This window comes from Malaclemys terrapin, chromosome 2 (genome assembly GCF_027887155.1).
Source record: "Malaclemys terrapin pileata isolate rMalTer1 chromosome 2, rMalTer1.hap1, whole genome shotgun sequence".
NCBI lineage: Eukaryota > Metazoa > Chordata > Testudines > Emydidae > Malaclemys > Malaclemys terrapin.
The window spans coordinates 175649907-175669994 of record NC_071506.1 but is presented as its reverse complement, the minus strand read 5'-3'; the positions used below and the strand labels follow the sequence as shown (position 1 = coordinate 175669994).

At 43.7% G+C, this 20088-nt stretch overlaps 1 protein-coding gene across 2 annotated transcripts in view; it reads right to left on the bottom strand.

The window, feature by feature from the left end:
* Positions 1–17556, bottom strand: part of BAG1 (BAG cochaperone 1) — a 29743-nt gene extending 12187 nt beyond the window's left edge. For both annotated transcript variants that reach the window (XM_054018734.1, XM_054018735.1), the window contains exons 1-5: positions 17481–17556; positions 5151–5279; positions 4305–4387; positions 1857–1970; positions 167–274 (exon numbers count right to left, since the gene is read on the bottom strand). In XM_054018734.1, the coding sequence (XP_053874709.1) occupies positions 167–274; positions 1857–1970; positions 4305–4387; positions 5151–5279; positions 17481–17523 (477 nt within the window). In that variant the 5' untranslated portion in view covers positions 17524–17556. The remainder of the gene's footprint in view (positions 1–166; positions 275–1856; positions 1971–4304; positions 4388–5150; positions 5280–17480) is intronic.
* Positions 17557–20088: the final 2532 nt, after the last annotated feature.

Here is a 20088-nt window from a genome sequence, read left to right as displayed (position 1 = left end):
AAAAGGGAGCAAACCAATTAACTTCTTTTTCAAAAAACCCCAAAATTAATTTTTTGTTAGTATTTAAAAATATCATACCAGAGAACAAACTGTTCTTTAAAAAAGGCAACAAACCAAAAGCTTGTTTTAAGGAATATACAACCCCTTTGTACGACTATTTACTCACAATGGCATCTATCTGTTCCAGGATCTTCATGAACTGCTCAGCAGTTCCTTTTATCCTCTTGTCCAGGTGGTTAAGAGCTTCAGCTTGAAGATCTTTTGCTAGAAAGCCCTGTATGAAAAGAAAAACAATTATTTTATATTCCAAAGAACATACATGCTGCTATTTAAATATGAATTAAATAAATTCTGGTGCAAAAATTTTCATTTAGATGTTTGAACGATTTTATCATTAGAGGGAAAAGAAGCTTTCAAGGAGAGTGACCCTTTTTAAAATAAAAGGGAAAGTAGAAGGCCCAAAATGCAGGCTACCTTTCATTCTCCCTTATACCTCTTTCAAACACTAATGTAGTTCTATATATGTCCTCCCAAATAAACATCACACATCAAAACAAGTGAATCAATATAATGACCGTAAACTTTAACAACAGCATAGCTACCACAGCTTTTATGAAGCAGTGGTCTGGCCACATATTAGTTTGGTTATTAATTTTTCCCCCATGCAGTGCAGGAAGCCACTTGATTCCCAGAATTGTTGACAGAAATCATGCAACTAAATCCACACACCACTTTGACAATTAACTCATTAGTGTTCTCATTATTTTGCCAACTTTTGCCCAAAGTACAGGAATAGGGCCCTACCAAATTGGTCAATTTCATATTTCAGCTGTTTACATCTGAAAGTTCACAGTGTTGTAACTATGGAGGTCCCAACCCAGCAGGGGGAGACACTCAGAGGTGGGTCTGATCTCTCCACACCACCCATCTCACCCCCACGCTGCCATGCAAGAGAAGGACAAGTTCTGTTCCTCCGCAGCTGGCAGGGACTTGCAGCTAAAACCGCCCCAGCTGGGGAGCTCCCAGCAGCAAGGGAGAGATCAGATTTCACGGGGAAGAGTTTATTTCATGCTCCGTAACACATTTTTCATGGCCGTGAAATTGGTATGGCTGTATACATGAGCCACGAGTTAAAGATATTTTAGAAATCCCCAGAACTTTTTTGTAAGATTCCTGAAGACTCCTGTGTCTATCTTTGTCTTTGTAGCAGGATCCGACTTCTACTATGTGCTTGTACAGTTCCTAGCACAATAGGCTCCCTAACTCAGTTAGGGTCTGTAGGACTTTTACAATAAAAATAACCTGATACCACTACTTAAAAAAATTGCAATTAATTTCAACAAAAATTAAGACCACTTAATAACCGCTTTCCTTAAAATCCTGAAAAATCTGAACGGCAGACTTCCTGGTTTCTGTGCCAGTGAATGACATCACAAGCAGTTTAAACCGATGTCAGAAAGAATCAATCATTTCTGCATCTATATTTTCATTCCCTCTCTTCATGGTACTTGTGATATCACTCAGTGGCAAAGGAATCAGAAAAAATGTTTGAACGGAAAACATTACAGAAGAGTTAAGTATTATTATGGCTCATATATCTCTGGATCTAAAGGACATAATCTGCTTAAAATACAGTACTAATTACTTTTTCCAATAGCTACATATTTTTCCCTCTTTAGGAAACACAGAAATAAGTTTAACATTTAGAAAAACTTCTGTAGGTCACCTGTGGAGCTAAGAGGTGAAAAACCAAAACATCACTGAAAAGACAAACCACATTACATGGTAGCTGTTTCTGAAGTAAGGAGAGTATACTATACAAATATATGAGGTGTAAGGATAAGAAAATAATTTACCTTTTGGATGCCTGTGAACTCTTTATTAATTTCCTCCAATTTGTTAGCAATTTGTTCCACTGACTTCTCAAAATCTTTTAATTTCTTTAATTCTGCCTCTTCCTCTGGACTATTCTGTGTAGTTTTCAAAAAATGACAAAATAAAACATTTACCTTGAAATCAATCAGGTCACAAACCTATCTGAGGCTAGGTCTACACTACCCGCCTGAATCGGTGGGTAGAAATCGATCTCTCAGGGATCAAATTATCGCGTCTCGTCGGGATGCGACAATCGATCCCTGAATCGACGCTCTTACTCCACCAGCGGAGGTGGGAGTAAGCGCCGTCGACGGGAAGCCGCGGAGATCGATTTTGCCGCCATCCTCATAGCGGGGTAAGTCGGCTCCGATAGGTCGAATTCAGCTACGCTATTCGCGTAGCTGAATTTGCGTATATTAAATCGACCCCGCCCTGTAGTGAAGACCTGCCCTGAGTTAAATGATAATGGGATAACATTTAACATAAAAACTAATGCTTTCATCATCTCTTATTGTCATACGTTCAGCATCATCAATTTGCCAACTTTCAGTATTCAATCAAATAAGCTCTCTCAGTTTATAATGCTCAATTATGAATATACTCACTATTGCAACGGATATATTGCTCATAAAAACAGTAAAAAACTAATGTGAAGGGAAAGGACCAAATAATGTATAGTTTTTATTAATATTATTGCCTCATAATAAAGCTTAACTTCCTTACTGTCAACAATTTTCCTGCCCGCTGCTGGTGACATCAGCAAAGCCAGCTGCCACTTCATTGTTAGGGATATGATTTTGTCATGGTAAAATTATGCATAATTCACAGCACAGACACCGTAAAAAATAGATAATTCATGCTGTGGTCATGGCATCCATGTGAACCATGCAGCCATGCATTACCAGTTCATTAGATCGCTTTGCTCTTGTCCTCTTAGAAACATGGTTAGATTAAAGCAAATTAACAAATGGTTAATGAGCAACTGCTAATCAAAGCAAACTAACAAGCTGTTAAAGTGCAGCAGCAGGGACCATATAAATGGAAAAATTCATGGGTTCCATGACACTGGTGACCACTGTGACATAATCATATCCCTATTCACTGTAAATGGTTGACAGCAGAGTCAATACCGACAGCTAGTTTTCTACACAGAGTCCCTGAACAGTAAGGGCAGAAAAGAGCAGAAATGCAGAAGAGATTCAGGAATGTTGGTAGGATGACAAATTAGGCAGGGACTCCCCATATGATTAGGGCCCTACCAAATTCACGGCCATGAAAAATGCATCACAGACAGTGAAATCTGGTTTTCCTGCATGAAATCTGGCCTTTTGTGTGCTTTCACACTATACAGATTACACAGAGGAAACCAGCATTTCTCAAATTGGGGGTCCTCACCCAAAAGGGAGTTGCAGGGGCATCGCAAGGTTATTCTGGGGGGCTGTGGTATTGCCACCTTTACTTCTGCACTGCCTTCAGAGCTGGGTGGCCGGAGAGTGGTGGCTGTTGGCCGGATGCCAAACTTTGAAGGCAGTGCCCCACCAGCAGCAACATAGAAGTAAGGGTGGCAATACCATACCATGCCATCCTTACTTCTGCGCTGCTGCCTTCAAAGCTGGGAGGCTGGAGAATGGCAACTGCTGACTGAGGGCCCAGCTCTGCAGGCAGCAGCACAGAAGTAAGGGTAGCAGTATTGCAACCCCCCCACTACACACACACACAAATGTTGTGACTGCCTTTTGGGCCAGGACCCCTACAATTACCCCACCATGAAATTTCAGATTTAAATGGCTGAAATCATGAAATTTACTATTTTTTAAATCCTATGACCATGAAATTGACCAAAACGGACCATGCATTTGGTAGGGCCCTACATATGATGCACCTTCAAAAATGAACAGGGTGCATAGAGTTATTAGTTGTAGGACAAGAGAATGAAGAACTGTGTGTACAGCAAGATGCACACACAGAGTGCACCCTTAAATAGGTAAGTACACAGTACACTTGTTTCACTTTCATTACACGGACACTAATTTTGAGCAGATTCACCATAAGCAGTGATTAAGCTCTTGAACAGGAATATCAACAGATATAAGGATAACAAAGGAAGGGTACGTCTTCACTACCCGCTGGATTGGCGGGTAGTAATTGATCTATCGGGGATCGATTTATCGCATTTCATTTAGATGCGATAAATTGATCCCCGAACGCACTCCCCATCGACTCCGGAACTCCACCAGAGCGAGAGGTGGAAGCGGAGTCGACGGGGGAGCCGCAGCCATTGATCCTGCGCAGTGAGGACCTAAGGTAAATCAATCTAAGATACATCGACTTCAGCTACGTTATTCTCGTAGCTGAAGTTGCGTATCTTAGATGGATTTCCCTCCCCCAGTGTAGACCAGCCCAAAGAGACGTCACGAGGTGACATATACCCTTTTCCCAATCAGCATGACTTTACAACCATTTTTAACTCCAAGTGCTGATAATGGCTGTTCCATTTCCTTCAGGGACTTTCCTAGGGAAAAAGGAAAATTATTCTTTTATTAATTACGAGCCATCTTAAAAACAAGAAGTAGTGCTTCTAACTTAGCTTTAGGGTATGAAATCCAAAATGCTTTGTTGTTTCATAAATGAATATTTAATACTGTGCAGTAAGTGCTTTTGAAATAAACTATTCCATTTTGAATAAAAATGTCCAACATTTTAGCATGTTTTTTTAAAGAAACTGAGTCAAATTGTGTACACGTCAAGCTGAATTAGATTAAAAGTACCATAGCAAATGAAGTAGAGAAAATATTTCTTTTGTTTTCCAGGGATTTCCATTTACACTATCAAATTTACAAAATAAATATTCATTAAGCTTGTCATTTTTTGCCAGTGGTTATTTTTCAGTATTTTGGATGATCCGTTTACCCACCCCTTCCCATGAGTCACACTGGCTCACAGCTGATGGACTTGGTAAAGAGACTGAAAGCAGCAGGAACAATTCTCGGGTTTCATTTTAAACTAGTAAATCTGAAACTGACTTTAACCCTGATTTCCTGGTAAAAGCCTACTCAAATAAAATCCAGACGTCTTATAATTAATTACGCTTCCATCCCATCTCATCCATCCATCTGTCAAAATACTGTAGTAAGGACTGACAAGAGACTTTAAAGTTATATGATTAATATAATGAATACTGAAGAGATAGGTAAACTAATCCCCATCTGAATTAGAATTGGTATTTAATGTTAAATCTAGGATACCTGCAAGAACCATTTTTAAATATTAGCTACCTTTGCATATCAGTTTTTGAAAAGGAACTGGAACCCCAGTGACTTGTTCAATAAGCAGAGCCATGTCTTGTAGTGTTGGTTCACTGTCTTCCTGATGAGAAGCAATCTGAACAGTATGTTTTTCATTACCTGAAAAAAAGACAACCCACAATTAAGTTTAACCTTCATTAGAAAACATGAGGCTGAATGAATCTAATATTTAATTTTAATAATCTTGAAAGGCAACGTTCACTGGAATCACAAATACCTGTCTACAGCCTTAACTTCATGAAGTTTTGTATAGGAATTTTCTCCATTTTTTTTAAATGACCATAGGCTGTGCAAGTGAGGAGCCCTGCTCCTGCTAACAGGAAGAGGTCCACAGGAGGGGAGGTAAGGGGCAAGGAACGTGCCTTTGTTCTACAGGCCAAAAGTCTCCAGCTAAATATTGTGAAAATATAATATAATATAATAATAATAATATATGGAGATATACCTATCTCATAGAACTAGAAGGGACCTTGAAAGGTCATTGAGTCCAGCCCCCTGCCTTCACTAGCAGGACCAAGTACTGATTTTGCCCCAGATCCCTAAATGGCCCCCTCAAGGACTGAACTCACAACCCTGGGTTTAGCAGGCCAATGCTCAAACCACTGAGCTATCCCTCCCCCCGCCTTGTTCCCAGCCACCATCCCCCAGAAGAGAGCCTTGATGGTTCAGACTTCCTAAGGTCTACAAAAAAGGAGTCATAGCCATCAGAACCTCAGTAGTCTTTAGGATCATGGCTACTGTTCTTCAGATGTTAGGAGGAGCACAGGAATATAATCATAAATTCACTGTGAATGGGAGTAGGTTGCAGTGGAGAGAAGTGACTAGGTGAAATACCTCCTGGGTTAAAACTGGGACCATTGCTTGTCAATTTGTTTACTAATGACCTAAAGTACAACTGCCCCTGTGGAGTCGCAACATTTACTGATGATTCTCAAATTGTTCATACCTTAAATGGTAGTTATCTTAAAAAAAAAAAAATCAAATACTAGGAAATTAGATCTAGGCAATGCCTCGTGGATTTTAAGCTGGACAAATGCAAAGTGATGCATCAGGATCGAAAAATCGGAAGATAATTTATACACTATGTTGTATACCTCTTTTCTACTTTATCCCATCAGCTTCTCACTCCTATCTATGTGCTTGTGTGCGCACACACCTTCATACATACCTTCTGTCACTCCCTCACATTAGCTTTTACCAGGCACCTAACAGCCAGAGGACTAAACCTGATAGTCATAGTTAAGGCTACGAATTAGACATGGGTATTTTTAGTGACCTGTCCATGACTTATACCATAAATATCCCTGACTAAATCTTAGCAGAGGGAGGGGGGACACTGCTGGGGGGAGGGCTGCTGCTGGGTGGGGGTGTCCCAGGGGGCCTGTGCTCAGGGGGCTCACTGCTCCAGGGGGGTGCCCTGGGGCCAGTGGCATGAGCTGCCGGACGCTGCCGAGTAGTAGCTGCTCTAACCACCCCCCCGCTGCTTCTATGGCCACCCTGGGACCACTGCCAGGAGCTGCTGATCAGCGGCTGCTCCGGCCAGGACAACTGCTCAGGTGGTCCCCAGGGCCAATCGCATCAACTGCTGCTTGGGTGGTCCCTGGGGCCAGCTGCCCGGGACCACTCCAGCAGCAGCTGGTGTGGCTGGCTGCGGGGCCGCTTCAGCAATGTGGCAGTCCCTGGGGCCCTGAGCAGCCACACTGGCTGCTGCAGAAGTCACAGAGGTCTGGAAAGTCACAGAATCCCTGACTTCCGCAACCTCCGTGAAAGACACGAAGCCCTAGTCATAGTCCACTGTGAAGTATGGGGGAGATCCCATTATCCAGGGGTAAAGCCCAGGTAAGAAGCCAACTCCCTACTTCCCAGCTGCTGGGAAAAGGAAGAGTGCTTGTCTGGAATTCCATCCTGGTGACTCTGTCTTTTATATCAGTCTCTGTTTTCTTGTTTCACGCCTGCACCTCCTGGCTGTTGGGAGGGTAGGGAGTCTCTGTTTCGGCACCATTTCCTCAGTCTCCTGGCTGTTGTGAATAGGATCTTTCCTACAAAATAGCTCTACTGCCAGCCTCTGCTGTTATCCCTCCCTAGCAGCACCAGAGTGAAATTATGCGCAGCAGCTGAAGCACTAAAACTGTTGAGCTGCAGATGCGGACTGCATTCAGTTCTTGTTCAGAATGTTATCTTTGCATCCATACGGGATGCATAATTAAAAAAAAAGGGCGCTTCAGTTCTGTAGAAGTTGGTGGCACGTGCACAAAATCCTTTTACCTGTAAAGGGTTAAGAAGCTCGGGTAACCTGGCTGGCACCTGACCCAAAGGACCAACAAGGGGACAAGATACTTTCAAATCTGGGGGGGCAAAGGGGGCTTTGTTTTCCTGTTCTCTGTCGGTCTGTTCTATGTGTTGCCGGAGACAGATCAAGAAAGCAAGCAAGCCAACTCCATTAGGATTAGTAAGTACTAGCAAGGTAATGCGTTAGCTTACTTTTATTTTGGCTTCTGATTTTCTCTGTGCTGAGAGTATTCCTGGTTTTCTTTTTGTAACTTTAAAGTTTTGCCCATAGTCCTCTGCTACTCTAGGCCTTAAAAGTGTTTTTAACATATGGGAAATTCAAGCAATTCCCTGGTCACGTAGAAATATAGAAATTGCCAGACTGGATCACAGCCATGGTCAAGTTAGTCCAGGGAAATCCTCTGTGTTTTGAATCTGACTGCCCTGTGAGATTATCTTCCATTCTAATTTTACAGAGGTGCTTCTTTTAACTTTTTTCTTTCTAATAAAGTTCTATTTTTTTTTTTAAATCGGATTGGTTTTTTGTAGTGGTCTAAAAAAACCCAAGGTTGGTTTGTGCTCATCTTGTTTATTCTCAAGCCTCCCCAGGAAAGGGGGTGAAAGGCTTGGGGGAATATTAGGGGAAAGTAGGAACTCCAAGTGGTCCTTTCCCTGAGTTTTGTCTAATCACTTGGTGGAGGCAGCGTTACCTAATCCAAGGTACAACGGAGAATTTGTGCCTTGGGGAGTTTTTAACCTAAGCTGGTAGAAATAAGCTTAGGGGGGTCTTTCATGTGGGTCCCTATGTCTGTACCCCAGAGTTCAGAATGGGGAGGGAACCCTGACATGGTGGCAGAGTGGTGGGATCATTTTGAACCAGAAGCACAAACCTCAGGATTTTTTTCTTCTTCTTTTAGCTGCTTGGGGAAAGCAGGAGCTGAGAACAGCTGGAATTTGTTTTTCCTTTGCTCTCTCTTTGCCTGGAGGCAAAGGTGTTAGGTTTTTTTTAACAAAGGTGTTAGCTACAGCCAGGAAATTCACAAGCTGTTTTTTCTTTTCTTTCTTACTCTCGGGATTAGCTAGGATGACAGAAATTGACGTCCAGAAAAAAACTGGAATTAGCCGGATTTGAGGATGAAGAGAAACAAAAAGAACATGATAGACAGATGGCCAGAGAAGAAGCTGCTCACAAGAGGGCTATGGAGGCCCAGAAGCATGAACTGGAGTTAGAGAGGATAAGGGCTAAGCAGAATATACCAGACAACCCTAGCAATCCTTCTCCAGGTACCGCTTTCCAACCCAGAAAGTTCCCCACCTACAAGGGAGGCGATGATACAGAAGCCTTCTTAGAAAATTTCGAAAGGGCCTGCCTTGGGTACAACATCTCTACCGACCAGTATATGGTGGAGCTGAGACTGCTGCTCAGTGGACCCTTAGCAGAGGTGGCGGCTGAAATGCCTAAGGAACACATGAACAGCTACGAACTTTTTAAAAACAAAGCCTTCCTCCCCCCTACCTCCCCTAGATTTCAAAGTATCTTGTCCCCTTATTGGTCCTTTTGGTCAAGTGCCAGCTAGGTTACCCGAGCTTCTTAACCCTTTACAGGTAAAAGGATTTTGTGCCTCTGGCAAGGAGGGATTTTATAGTACTGTATACAGGAAGGTTGTTACCCTTCCCTTTATAGCTATGACAGAGCCAGAATGTCTGAGATGGGGGGAAAGACTGAGCTCATATGAGAAGTCAGAGGAACACAGACTGGGACTGAGCAATGAGACTGGGGTTGGGATGAAAAGCCAGACGAATAGGGACTGGGACTGACCAGATGAAGAGGATGGGCCTGGGACAAGAAGCCTATGGTAGGGAAGACACAGGATTGGGACACGTGGGAGGGGATATGACCCAGGAACCTGTTGTTGCACAGGAGTGCAAAAGGGTTACAGGGATCCCCTGGATCTAGTGCCTACATACTAGTTCACCAAAAAGTGCCATGTAAGATCTCTGCTGAGAGTCTGGGTCACTCTGATCCTCATTGTGAAATGTATGTATGGATAATATGTAAGGAGTTAAATTTATATACTGAAAATTATGTTCTTAATGTCAGAGTGGGGCTGGTCACTGGAAGGTGATAGACAGGTTATTTTCAGGCAGGAGAACTTATCTAACTTTCTGGCTATATGTAGATGGAATATTGTATACTTCACAATGGATGCCCATTTATCGTCTAAGCCAAATGCTAATGAAGGGATTGTATATCTTCAAAAGATGATGTTTACAGGAAGAAATAAACCAATGAATTTTTGGTTTCTAACAGAGACAGAGGCACTCTCTGCATCCTTCACCAAGGGCACAAGCTGCCAGCGTGCTTGTTTTTTATGAACGGAAGATTACAGCCAGACTGGCTGTTTGAAGCTGGGAGAGAAATTTTGGGTGAGCTAACCTTTGAGAGAATTCGTTGTTAGTTACATTTAGGCTCTAGGAAGCATATTATGATTTTATTTTATATGTAACCATTTGTTTCCATTAATTTCACTTGCTTCTTCTTGAATCTCTGTTCTTTGTTAAATAAACGTCTTGTTTGTAACTATACACATATCTAAGTGCTGTGTGTTAAGTGGAGTGGTGATCTAAGGTGTAACTGGTAAGCTGGGATGTACTGTGCCTTTGGGAGCAGAGGATCTGAGGATTCTCTGCATGTCTAGTGGATCAGGGGCTGGGTATTCTATATGCTCGGAGGACCTGAGGGTTGGAGAGTGCCTATTGTTAACCTGTAAAGAGAAAGAGAGTGGGGCCTCTGGAGGTCTGGAAGGCAGTGCTTCTGTTGTCAGAGGCTGGTGGTATTGGAGAACTGTCCCACAGCAGGAACAGACAAAGCTTCCTTATGTTAATTGCAGCTGGTAGCAAGGTGCTGCACAACCTTGGGTATCCCCAGGAAGTGTCACAGGGAATGGGACAGAAGTGATCAAGTTTGCAGGGGAACGGGCAGAAGAGTTTGTGCCCACTAGACATGCTTCCCTCCATAGCCTGGAATGGAACACAAGATTCACGAGTCTCACTAACACCCTACTATCAGCAAATATTTGTGAAACCCATTGGCAAAGTGTCTCATCCCCCTTTAGTGCTGGTTCACATAGAGGATGACAACCTACTACTGTTCTCAGTTACTCCTTTAGCTCAAGTGGTGGATCTAAAGTGTCCAGCCATACTGGCTGACTGTCAACATGACAGAATTTCTGCTTTTTCAGTTTGTTTTTAAAAAGCTAGGAAATCTCTCTCTCTCTCTCATACACACACATATATTAAAAGAACATTATTATGGTTGCAAAGTCACAAACTCAAAAGTTATGAAATGCCAGAATTAAGGTTGCCTTGGCACATTATAGTTCAAAGCACAGTTGCAACTGTGGGTGCCCTGCACTTCTGCAAAAGTTTAGTTTAAGTGATTTGACTGGCATCACATAGGAACTCTGTGACACAGGCAGGGTTAGAATCCAGTTCTCTAGATCAGCATTCTACTATTATCACTTCAAAAGTTTTTTTTCTCTTAATTAATTGGCCTCTCAGAGTTGGTAAGACAACTCCCACCTGTTTATGCTCTCTGTATGTGTGTATATATATCTCCTCAATATATGTTCCATTCTATATGCATCCGAAGAAGTGGGCTGTAGTCCATGAAAGCTTATGCTCTAATAAATTTGTTAGTCTCTAAGGTGCCACAAGTACTCCTGTTCTTTTTGCATTCTACTATCTTAACCATGATACTGCCCTTTTTCTTCCTGCCATCCCCTGCCTCATTCACTACATACTTTGCAAGAAGGAGGGCAGACAGGTCCTGGTCTGCATTCGTAGCCAGGTCCATGCCTTCCACCTCCAGGCCCTGCAGAGACAGCTTTAGCATGCTGGCACACACCTTCCTCCAAGGGCTCCAATATGACTGGCAGCAATTTTATCTCCAGCTGAGATGTTTCCCCCGAGACCTCTATGAGCGGCCAGTCTTTAACCAGGACCTCCACAGACCTGGAAGCTAGACTCCGCGACCAGGTCCATAACAGCCGCCGAGGGGGAGGACTTCCTGCTGCACAACCCCCATCTGTGTGTGCAGGTGGTGGAGACCTCCTTGGTGTGCTGGAGTTGGTCCTGGCTGGTACCAAAGTTGGAGACCTCCTGGACTACGATCAGAGGGATCTGATAGTGCTTAGTCAGCGCATGGGGCTGTCCACCCCATGTCACCTGTTGTGTGCTCCAGGAAATGAGGGCAGCTTTGCCTCTTGCTTCTCTTGCTCCCCACCTGCCTCTCACCCCAGGCCCTCTAGAACTTGTCATCGGGCCCCTGCCCCACAAGCCTCCCAAGCTGCCTCAGACACACAACCTAAGTTGGCTGAACACCAGCCAGCCAGTCCACCTCTGAACTGTGCCCAGGAAACATCTGCATGTGCTTATGCTTCATACTTTCACTTCCTTGCTCTTGTGTCCCACCCCAACACCAAATGGGGGGACTTGTTGCTACCTAAGGAGGGCGAGGAACACCAGTGGGGCAGTCTGTACTCCATGCTGGTCCCATGACCCACTGGGGATAACAGCTGGTGGCTCCTTCATGAAGCCATAAGCACAGGCATGTACCTGGCACAGTTCACAAACTCCCTTGACACCTGTCCTTTCTGTGGCAAGACGGAGACCCTGGCGCACACCCAACCTCTTACTGAGGTTCTGGCTGCATTTTCCCCCACACTTCCTGATCTTTGCACACCCCATCTGTGGCCCCACAAACTTGCAGGACCTCCTTATCAACCTTCTGCTGCTGCTGGCCAAGATGGCCAGCCATCATACCAGGTGGAGGAAGCTGGACAAGGGGGTGCTCTGCAACTGTGGGACCTATTTCCGTTCACTTGTACAGTTCCACCTCCGAGCAGAGTTCCTGTGGGTGGTATCCACTGACTCTCTAGATGCCTTAGAGCAGTGAGTACTGTCGGTGGATCTCCGCTCGGTGTCCCCTTCTGGTTACCTGATTTTTTCCCTATGACCTTCGCTCCCATCCCTGTTTTTTCATTTGTTGTCTCCAGTATTCAGTTGTGGCCCGTGTCCACTGGTCCCTCCCCTCAGATGGGGGGGGGAGGGCTTTAACTATGGTTAGGCCTAGGCCTGCCATCATCCCCTCTCTTTACCCCATTTCCACAATACCTACACACCTTCCAACTTCTGCAACAAATGAGGCAGCGATTCTGTAGATAACAGCCTTCTTTACTAAAGAACCCTGATTTATCTGCAGATCACATCCACCCTGTGCACTGAAGGAGGCAGGGGTCAAGTGGAAAAAACTGTATGTGATAATGTAATTAAAGACTATCAAAATGCATACTTACAAGGCAGCCAAATAAGGCAACCTTAATTCTGACATTCCTTACTTTTGGATGCTTGACCTTGCAACCTTAACAACATTTCATTTAACCCAGTTTTTGTGTGTGTAATTAAAATTAAATTGGCCATATCCTGCACAATCAATTTCTTGTGATTGCAGTGGTGAGAGACATTGGCTGACCTCTGGTTGTTTTCAGTGCAGTATAATTTTTGAAAGCAAGGGCACTGTGCAATTAGGAATTGCTCCTTTATATTACAGGTAAGAACAATTTAAAGGGCTACTATATTTCACAATGCAACTATTCTGAGAAAGGATGATTTAATTTTGTTAAAAGCAAGATATGACATGAGATGTGTGACAAGTGACTTATATTTTATTTAAATTTTTGTTGAAACATATTATGGAAGAGCCATTCTTAGGTGCAAACTAGATACTAGCCTGGTAACAAATGTAAAAAGCTTTGGATATAAAGTAATTCCCCTAGGCTGGACTGACACAAGAGCAAATTTAACACCTGTTATTTTAAATCTACCATTTAATTTTATGAGTCAGTTTAATCTTAATACTATTTCTTAAAATAATGACAACAATTGTTAAGCAAACAAGAGCCAACCAAACATGGATTAGACAGCAATATTCATACCCTGGAAGAGACGTATGTTAAACTGCCTACTGGAAAGTTTCTTATATCTTCCTCTGAAGTAGCTGGTATTGGCCACTGTCAAGAGACAATATACTGGACTAACTTGACCATGGCTGTGATCCAGTCTGGCAATTTCTATATTTCTACGTGACCAGGGAATTGCTTGAATTTCCCATATGTTAAAAAGACTTTTAAGGCCTAGAGTAGCAGAGGACTATAGGCAAGGCTCACCCAGACTTGATTGGCACCAGTCCCCAAAAAGCCACATCCAGTTACCTGAGATTGGGAGAAGTAGATCAAGAGCTCTGGGGAATGGTTTTGGTCCCTGGGAACAAAGAGACACTTATGCTGCTAATAGCCAGGGTATCAACAATACAGGAAGAGGCTCAACTGGAACCTCTGTCCCTCACCCACCACACACAATAATGTCAGTATATTGTATTTTACAACTTGGCCTCTGCACATTATTTTCCGTCTACTGATTAGCTGTTTATTCCAATCTGCTCCATCCCACTTCCCTCAAAGTCCCTGGTGAGGAATTCACTCTCCATACTCTTCTCCATCCTTCCTCTCCTGCTCTCTATAGTCACACTTTTCCTACTAACTCACTCGTTAACCCTTTAATTCCCTTTTCTTGCCATTCTCTATTCCATAATAAAAAAAACCCATGTAATTAACAAGATCTGTCGATCATTACTTTGATCAGTAGGGATATGACATTCAACCTTGGAGTCTTCTGCTTTGACTGCCTGCTTTCAAACATGCTAATGTGACAGGGAAACCTGCCCACTCAGGAAAAAAGGAGAAAGAAAAAACAACCCACAATTAGTTTCCATATACAGTTTGAGATACGACTTTTTCCATGCCTTGTGCATGTAGGCTGGAATTTGTTCCCCTTAGCCTGGAAGTTCTCTCCCCTTGCCTCAGGTGTTTTATGATAATGACTCAAGTGTCTGTTTACAGCTTCTAAGCTAATTTCAGATTTTTGACATTGTTCCTGCCTTTTGTTCTGCTGTTTGATTAGTTCAGGCTACTTTATTATCTATATAGCTGTGACTAGGGTTAAGTGAAGTCTATCTTCAATTGAAGTTGTTATGAAAGACTTTTATCGGTTAACCCAAAAACCAGCCTGTCTCTGATACGTTCAAGTTTTGCAGTTTCAGAGCTCTTATGAAATATTCAACATTTTCCCTTGGTTTTTGAATTTTCTGGTGAAAACATGCTCTTTCACAAACTACATTTTCTCTGAGGCACAAAGTATGCATCACACATAGCCAGAACCCTCTCACAGTCATCTTTGTGACGGTCTTCAGTAAAGTCAAAGGATTTAAAGATATGCTCTGCCTGCTTCCCCATCACTTAGCTTAAAAAAGCTGACTAAATATCTTGTTTCTTGGTGGAGCTTTGTAGCAATCTGAAATCTTGTAAAATACTGCTTCCAGACTGTCCATTGTGAAGTCCTGTAAAGCAGAAGCTCTGTGAGGCATTGAAAAGTACCATACTGATGAAATCCTGCAACCTTTGTTGCTTTGTTCCCTCTCTCTGCAGCTTTTGTTGCTTTATACCTTCTGTTTGTTCTCTTCTGGCATTAGTTTACTTCTGACACCTGCCATGTACTTATACACGGTAGGATGCAAGGCTGCTAATAGAAGGTCAGGCTTCTGTATCAGATATACATTGACTACAGAGCTTACCGCTCAGAAATACACACCAGATATGTTCACTATAAGATCCTTTAACGCTCCTTGTGGCTGAAAAGTATAATATGGTTTACCATTCCATTACAGTGCTAAAGACTCCAGTCAGAATTGGTGCCTCATTACTCTGGGCACTAATCAAACAAAGAGAGAGTCAATCCTGCCCTAAACAGATTATAATCCAGGATACTTAAAAACAAATGAAAGGCAGGAAAGAAACACAACATTGCTATTGTCAGACACTTAGGACATAACTACACGTACAGATGTAGAGCACTTTGAGTTAAACCAGCCTTTGTAGAGTGCAGTAGGGAAAGCGCTGTAGTCTGTCCACACTGACAGCTGACAGCACACTGGCATGGCCACATTAGCAGCTCTTGCAACGGCCACAGAGAGCAGTGCATTGTGGTAGCTATCCCAGCATGCAAGTGGCTGCAACGTGCTTTTCAAATGGGAGGTGGGGGTGGAGTTTGACAGGGAGTGCGTTGTGTGTATGTGGGGTGAGAAAGAGTGGGTTTTTGGGGGGCTAAGAGCATGTAAGCATGCTGTCTTGTAAGTTCAGACAGCAGCAGACCTCTGCCTCCCCTCCCCGCCTCTCTCTCTCTCTCACACAGCATTCCACAGTAATGGTTGCTTTGTCTCGGAGCAGATAAGCATGCCGCTATTAAGGAGCTTTCAAAGGGCATATCCAAAACAATGACAAGAGTGACCACTTGACTTAAAGGGATTATGGGATGTTTCCAGAGGCTGATCAGAGTGCAGTAACGCAACACCTCGTTCACACTGACGCTGGGGCGCTCCAGCGGGGGCACATCAAAAGTTATTCTACTCGTTGAGATGGAGTACCAGGAGCGCTCTAGCCATGGAGTCAGAGCGCTCTGTGGAGTCAGAGTGCTCTATGTGCCTTGCCAGTGTGGACAGGCAGTGAGCTAGTGCGCCCGGGGCTCCTTTAATGCGCTGTAACTTGCAAGTGTAGCCAAGCCCTCTCACACACTCCTACAACCCTAGGATCGGGGCCCTGCTTTGTAAACATGAGGTAAAGTCATCAAGAATGAAACTGCAGCAAAAAGTTCCTGTCAATAGATTAAATATCTAGATCATTGCACAATTGTACTACAATGATGAACTTAAAAGTCCAGGCGTCTATATCCTTTTTGTCAGGAGGAACATCAGCCTTCTTGAAATTTATGAGTTTTTCTCATCTGATTTCTTGTTCTACCATAAATCAAGTACTCTTTACCTGTGTGGGTATTTCACAGTATAAGTAATAATAATAACACAACACTTTTCATCAGTATATCTTAAAAAGCTTTACAAAGGCTGGTCAATATCTTTATTCCCATTTTACAGACAGTGAAATAAAGGCAGATAGGTGAAGTGATTTGCTCAAATACACCCAGGTAGTTGTTGCTCTATCCACAAGGCCATACTGCCTCCCTGTATTTATTAATGACAGGTTTCAGAGTAGCAGCCGTGTTAGTCTGTATCCGCAAAAAGAACAGGAGTACTTGTGGCACTTTGTTAGTCTCTAAGGCGCCACAAGTACTCCTGTTCTTTTTGTATTTATTAAATACATCAAAACTGTTGACACATTTTCCAAAAAGATCTTGATTTTGTTTTTGTCAGTTGTCTAGACATATATTCAGAAAAAAGAGCATTAACTCCCATGTTACCTATGTTGAGTTTAGGTTGGTTGCACATGGGCAGAGGAGTCTACCTAGAGGGACCAGACCGCAGGATCAGTGCCTAGGTTATTAGTTTTGTTTCAGGTCTTTATTAGAGAGACTCTCTCTTCCTCCTTGAGCACAGAGCACCGAGCACAAGGAGACCACGATCCCAAATTTGGGCTTGTGCCGCCGCACTATTCATATCAAGGCAAAACAAAAAGGATTTTGTGCGGCTGGTTCAAAGCCCTTCTGGGGTTGCGGGATTTGTTGTTTAAGCACCGTGTGGTCCAGCGCTACAAGAGCCACAGGCCGGGCACGGTGCACGCGAGGTCGGATGCACGCAGGGGATATTTTGAGCCAGAGAGGGGCGCTGATCACTAGGGACACGGGACCTGGCTGTGGGCGCAAAGCTCCCGGCTCCAACCCGCGGGCGGGTCACCGGGGAAAGGGCATCGCCGGGCCCAGGCCCTGACTGCTGGGAGGCCGCTGCGACAGCGGGGCGCGAGCGCTCCCCTACCCGGCCACGAAGGCGGGACCCGCCTCGCCCTGGAGCCGAGCGGGCTGGGCCGGGCGGGGCAGTGGCCGGGGCGGACCCCTAGTGACACCGGCCGGAGCCAGCGATGCCCAGGGAAGACCCGGCCTCTGACCCCGCACTCCCTGGGCGCCTCTTACTGTAGGTGACGGTCACGGTGACCGGGGTCCCGGCCGACGCCATCTCCGCCCGCCGCTGCCTTTGCAGGGAAGCGCCGCCACCAAGTGCTTCCGGGGCGCGCCGGAAACAGCTCTGCGGGCCAGCCGGGGAAACAGCGGAAGCCGCTGCTGGGGACACCGGAAGGGAGTCCCAGCCCGGTCCCCCCCTCCCGCCCCGCCACGGTGACGCAACCCCCGGGCCGCGGCGCGCTGCCGGGTCCCGCCCCGCCCCCACAGACCCAGGGGAGCCTTGCGCGAGCCCACGAAGGCCGGTCCCGGCTTGCCCGGCTGGTTCCAGGAGCGCGCCCGGCTCGCGCAGCGATGGGAATCAGGCCCTCGCGTCTTATTGTTCGGCTACTGACGTTTTGGGCCCTGCCCGACTCAGTTTTTGAATGCTCGGGGCGTGCAGATATACAGCCCGCCTCACCCCCGCTTGCTGCTCTTCAGCTAATGGCCCCAGCAGGGAAGGGGAGATGCTCTATGCCCCCTGCTAGCGGGCCCAGGACTCCTGGAACCTAGTCCTCAGTCCTGCAACAATTCGCTTGTGTGTTACTTTGCACACGGTGTCATCCCATTCACTTCAATGACACCACTCACGGCGTTAAATCTTTATAGGATTGGGGCCCCAGGGCTCATAGATCAAGCTGTAATTAAAGTTCAGTTTGTGCTGTCCTGACCTATGGACTACACCTGTTAAACTTTTGTTTTCTGCACTTTTCTCTTTTAGAACTGGCACCTTAAGCTTGTTGCACTCTATGAACACAGACCCGTTTGGTCCCTTCTCTAGTAGATCTTTTTGCATTTTATCAGGAAACATTCACGTAGGGTGAAGTTGTAACACTGATAATTTTTCTAATCCTCAAATACAGAATTGACACCACTGTAATAATAAAAATGGAAAAATGCCCACAAAAGGTGTAAATCAGTTTTCTAAAAAAGTTCTGGATATTTGCACATTTTAACAAGGAGAGCAAAAGGGTACCCTATGCCAACCTAAAAATCAATGCAAAGAATTATGCATCTGCAAATTTGAAAATTGAATGAGAGCTACAATATGCACTTGTACACTTCTTGCTTTTGTTCATTGCCGCCCAGAGGAAACAGGCATGTTCATTATTAAGAGCATTTCCATTTATAAACAAGAAAAGCACTTTGGAGTATCTGCAGTAAGAGTGCAAGTATGATTACACCAACAGTCAGTTTCATAGCAACTTGGAAAAAAAATATGTTGACATTACTATTTTAGCACTTAAACTACAACAAATGGATAACTTGTTGAAAAACACCAAGCAACCTGATCTGTCAGCAATCATAGGAAATACCACACTAGATCTGACCAGCAGTCCATTTGGTCCAATATCCAGTCTCCAAAAGCAGGCAGTACCAGCAACTTAACAGGAAGGTACAATACAGTGGGCATTTATAACATGTCCCCAGGAGGTTTCCTCCTAACCCCAGTAGTCAGAAATTGGTTTATGCCCTGCAGCTTCGAAGGGATATAAACCCTCTATTTTTTAATTATTTACTGTCATAACTCGTTAGATTCCCCCCTCCCCCCACTAAAAAAGGGCAAGCAGGGAACATTTCCCATACTGCTACTTACTTTAAGGGGAAAGTGCTTTATAAGTATACGAAGGAAATGTTCATAATAAATACACTGTATGCAGTGTGGTAGCTGTGTTGGAACCAGAATACTAGAGAGAGAAGGTGGGGGAGATATCTTTTATTGGACCAACTTTTTAGTGAAGGATACAAGCTAATTAATTGTCTCTCTCACCAACAGAAGTTGGTCCAATAAGAAATTATCTCCCCTCCCTGTCTCCATAATAAATATGGTAATTAATACAGCTGGTCAACAATGGAACAAATTCTGTTGAAATTGTTTTTTCCATCAAAATGTTGGATGGAAATATTGATTGCTTTTATATTTTTAGACCAACTCTAGTAATTAACTTAGTTAAAGATAGTAATCGGAATCCCATGCTTTCTAAGATGTCTCAAACAGAAGTTTGCCTTGCTCACTGTAAAAAATTATTCTTGGGTATTTAGCTAAAAATCATACACAATTTCAATTTAGTTTCTGATAGGTCCTCTATTAGGAAGATGGGTTCTCTAACTTAAGTTATAAGTCTAAAATATTTAGAAACAATCTCCAAACAGTTCCAAAGGGCAATATTCTATTAAACTATTTGCTTCCCCTGGCCAGACAATACTGGATTCTCATGCATAGTTAACTGGAGTTAGCCAACAACTAATGCAATGGGAATACAGATTTACAGTGATCCTAAAGGTATCTAATTTTTGTTGTCACTTCACGATCTGTGTAAAATATTTGATTCCACACGAAATAGTTTAAAAATATCAATCCTGTAATGCAATGTTTTATTTACATTTCTTTAGATTAAATTAACAGAAGATGATTTACATAAAATGCTGTATACATGTTCAAAACAATTTGATCTAAAATCCAGTTTCCATCTATGTTATTTTAAACAGATTTTGAAATCTGATAATTTAAAATTCTGCTTTATACTAGATACAGTACTTAGGTATGTTCATCACCACTTAGATTTAGGAAGGGTATGTATAC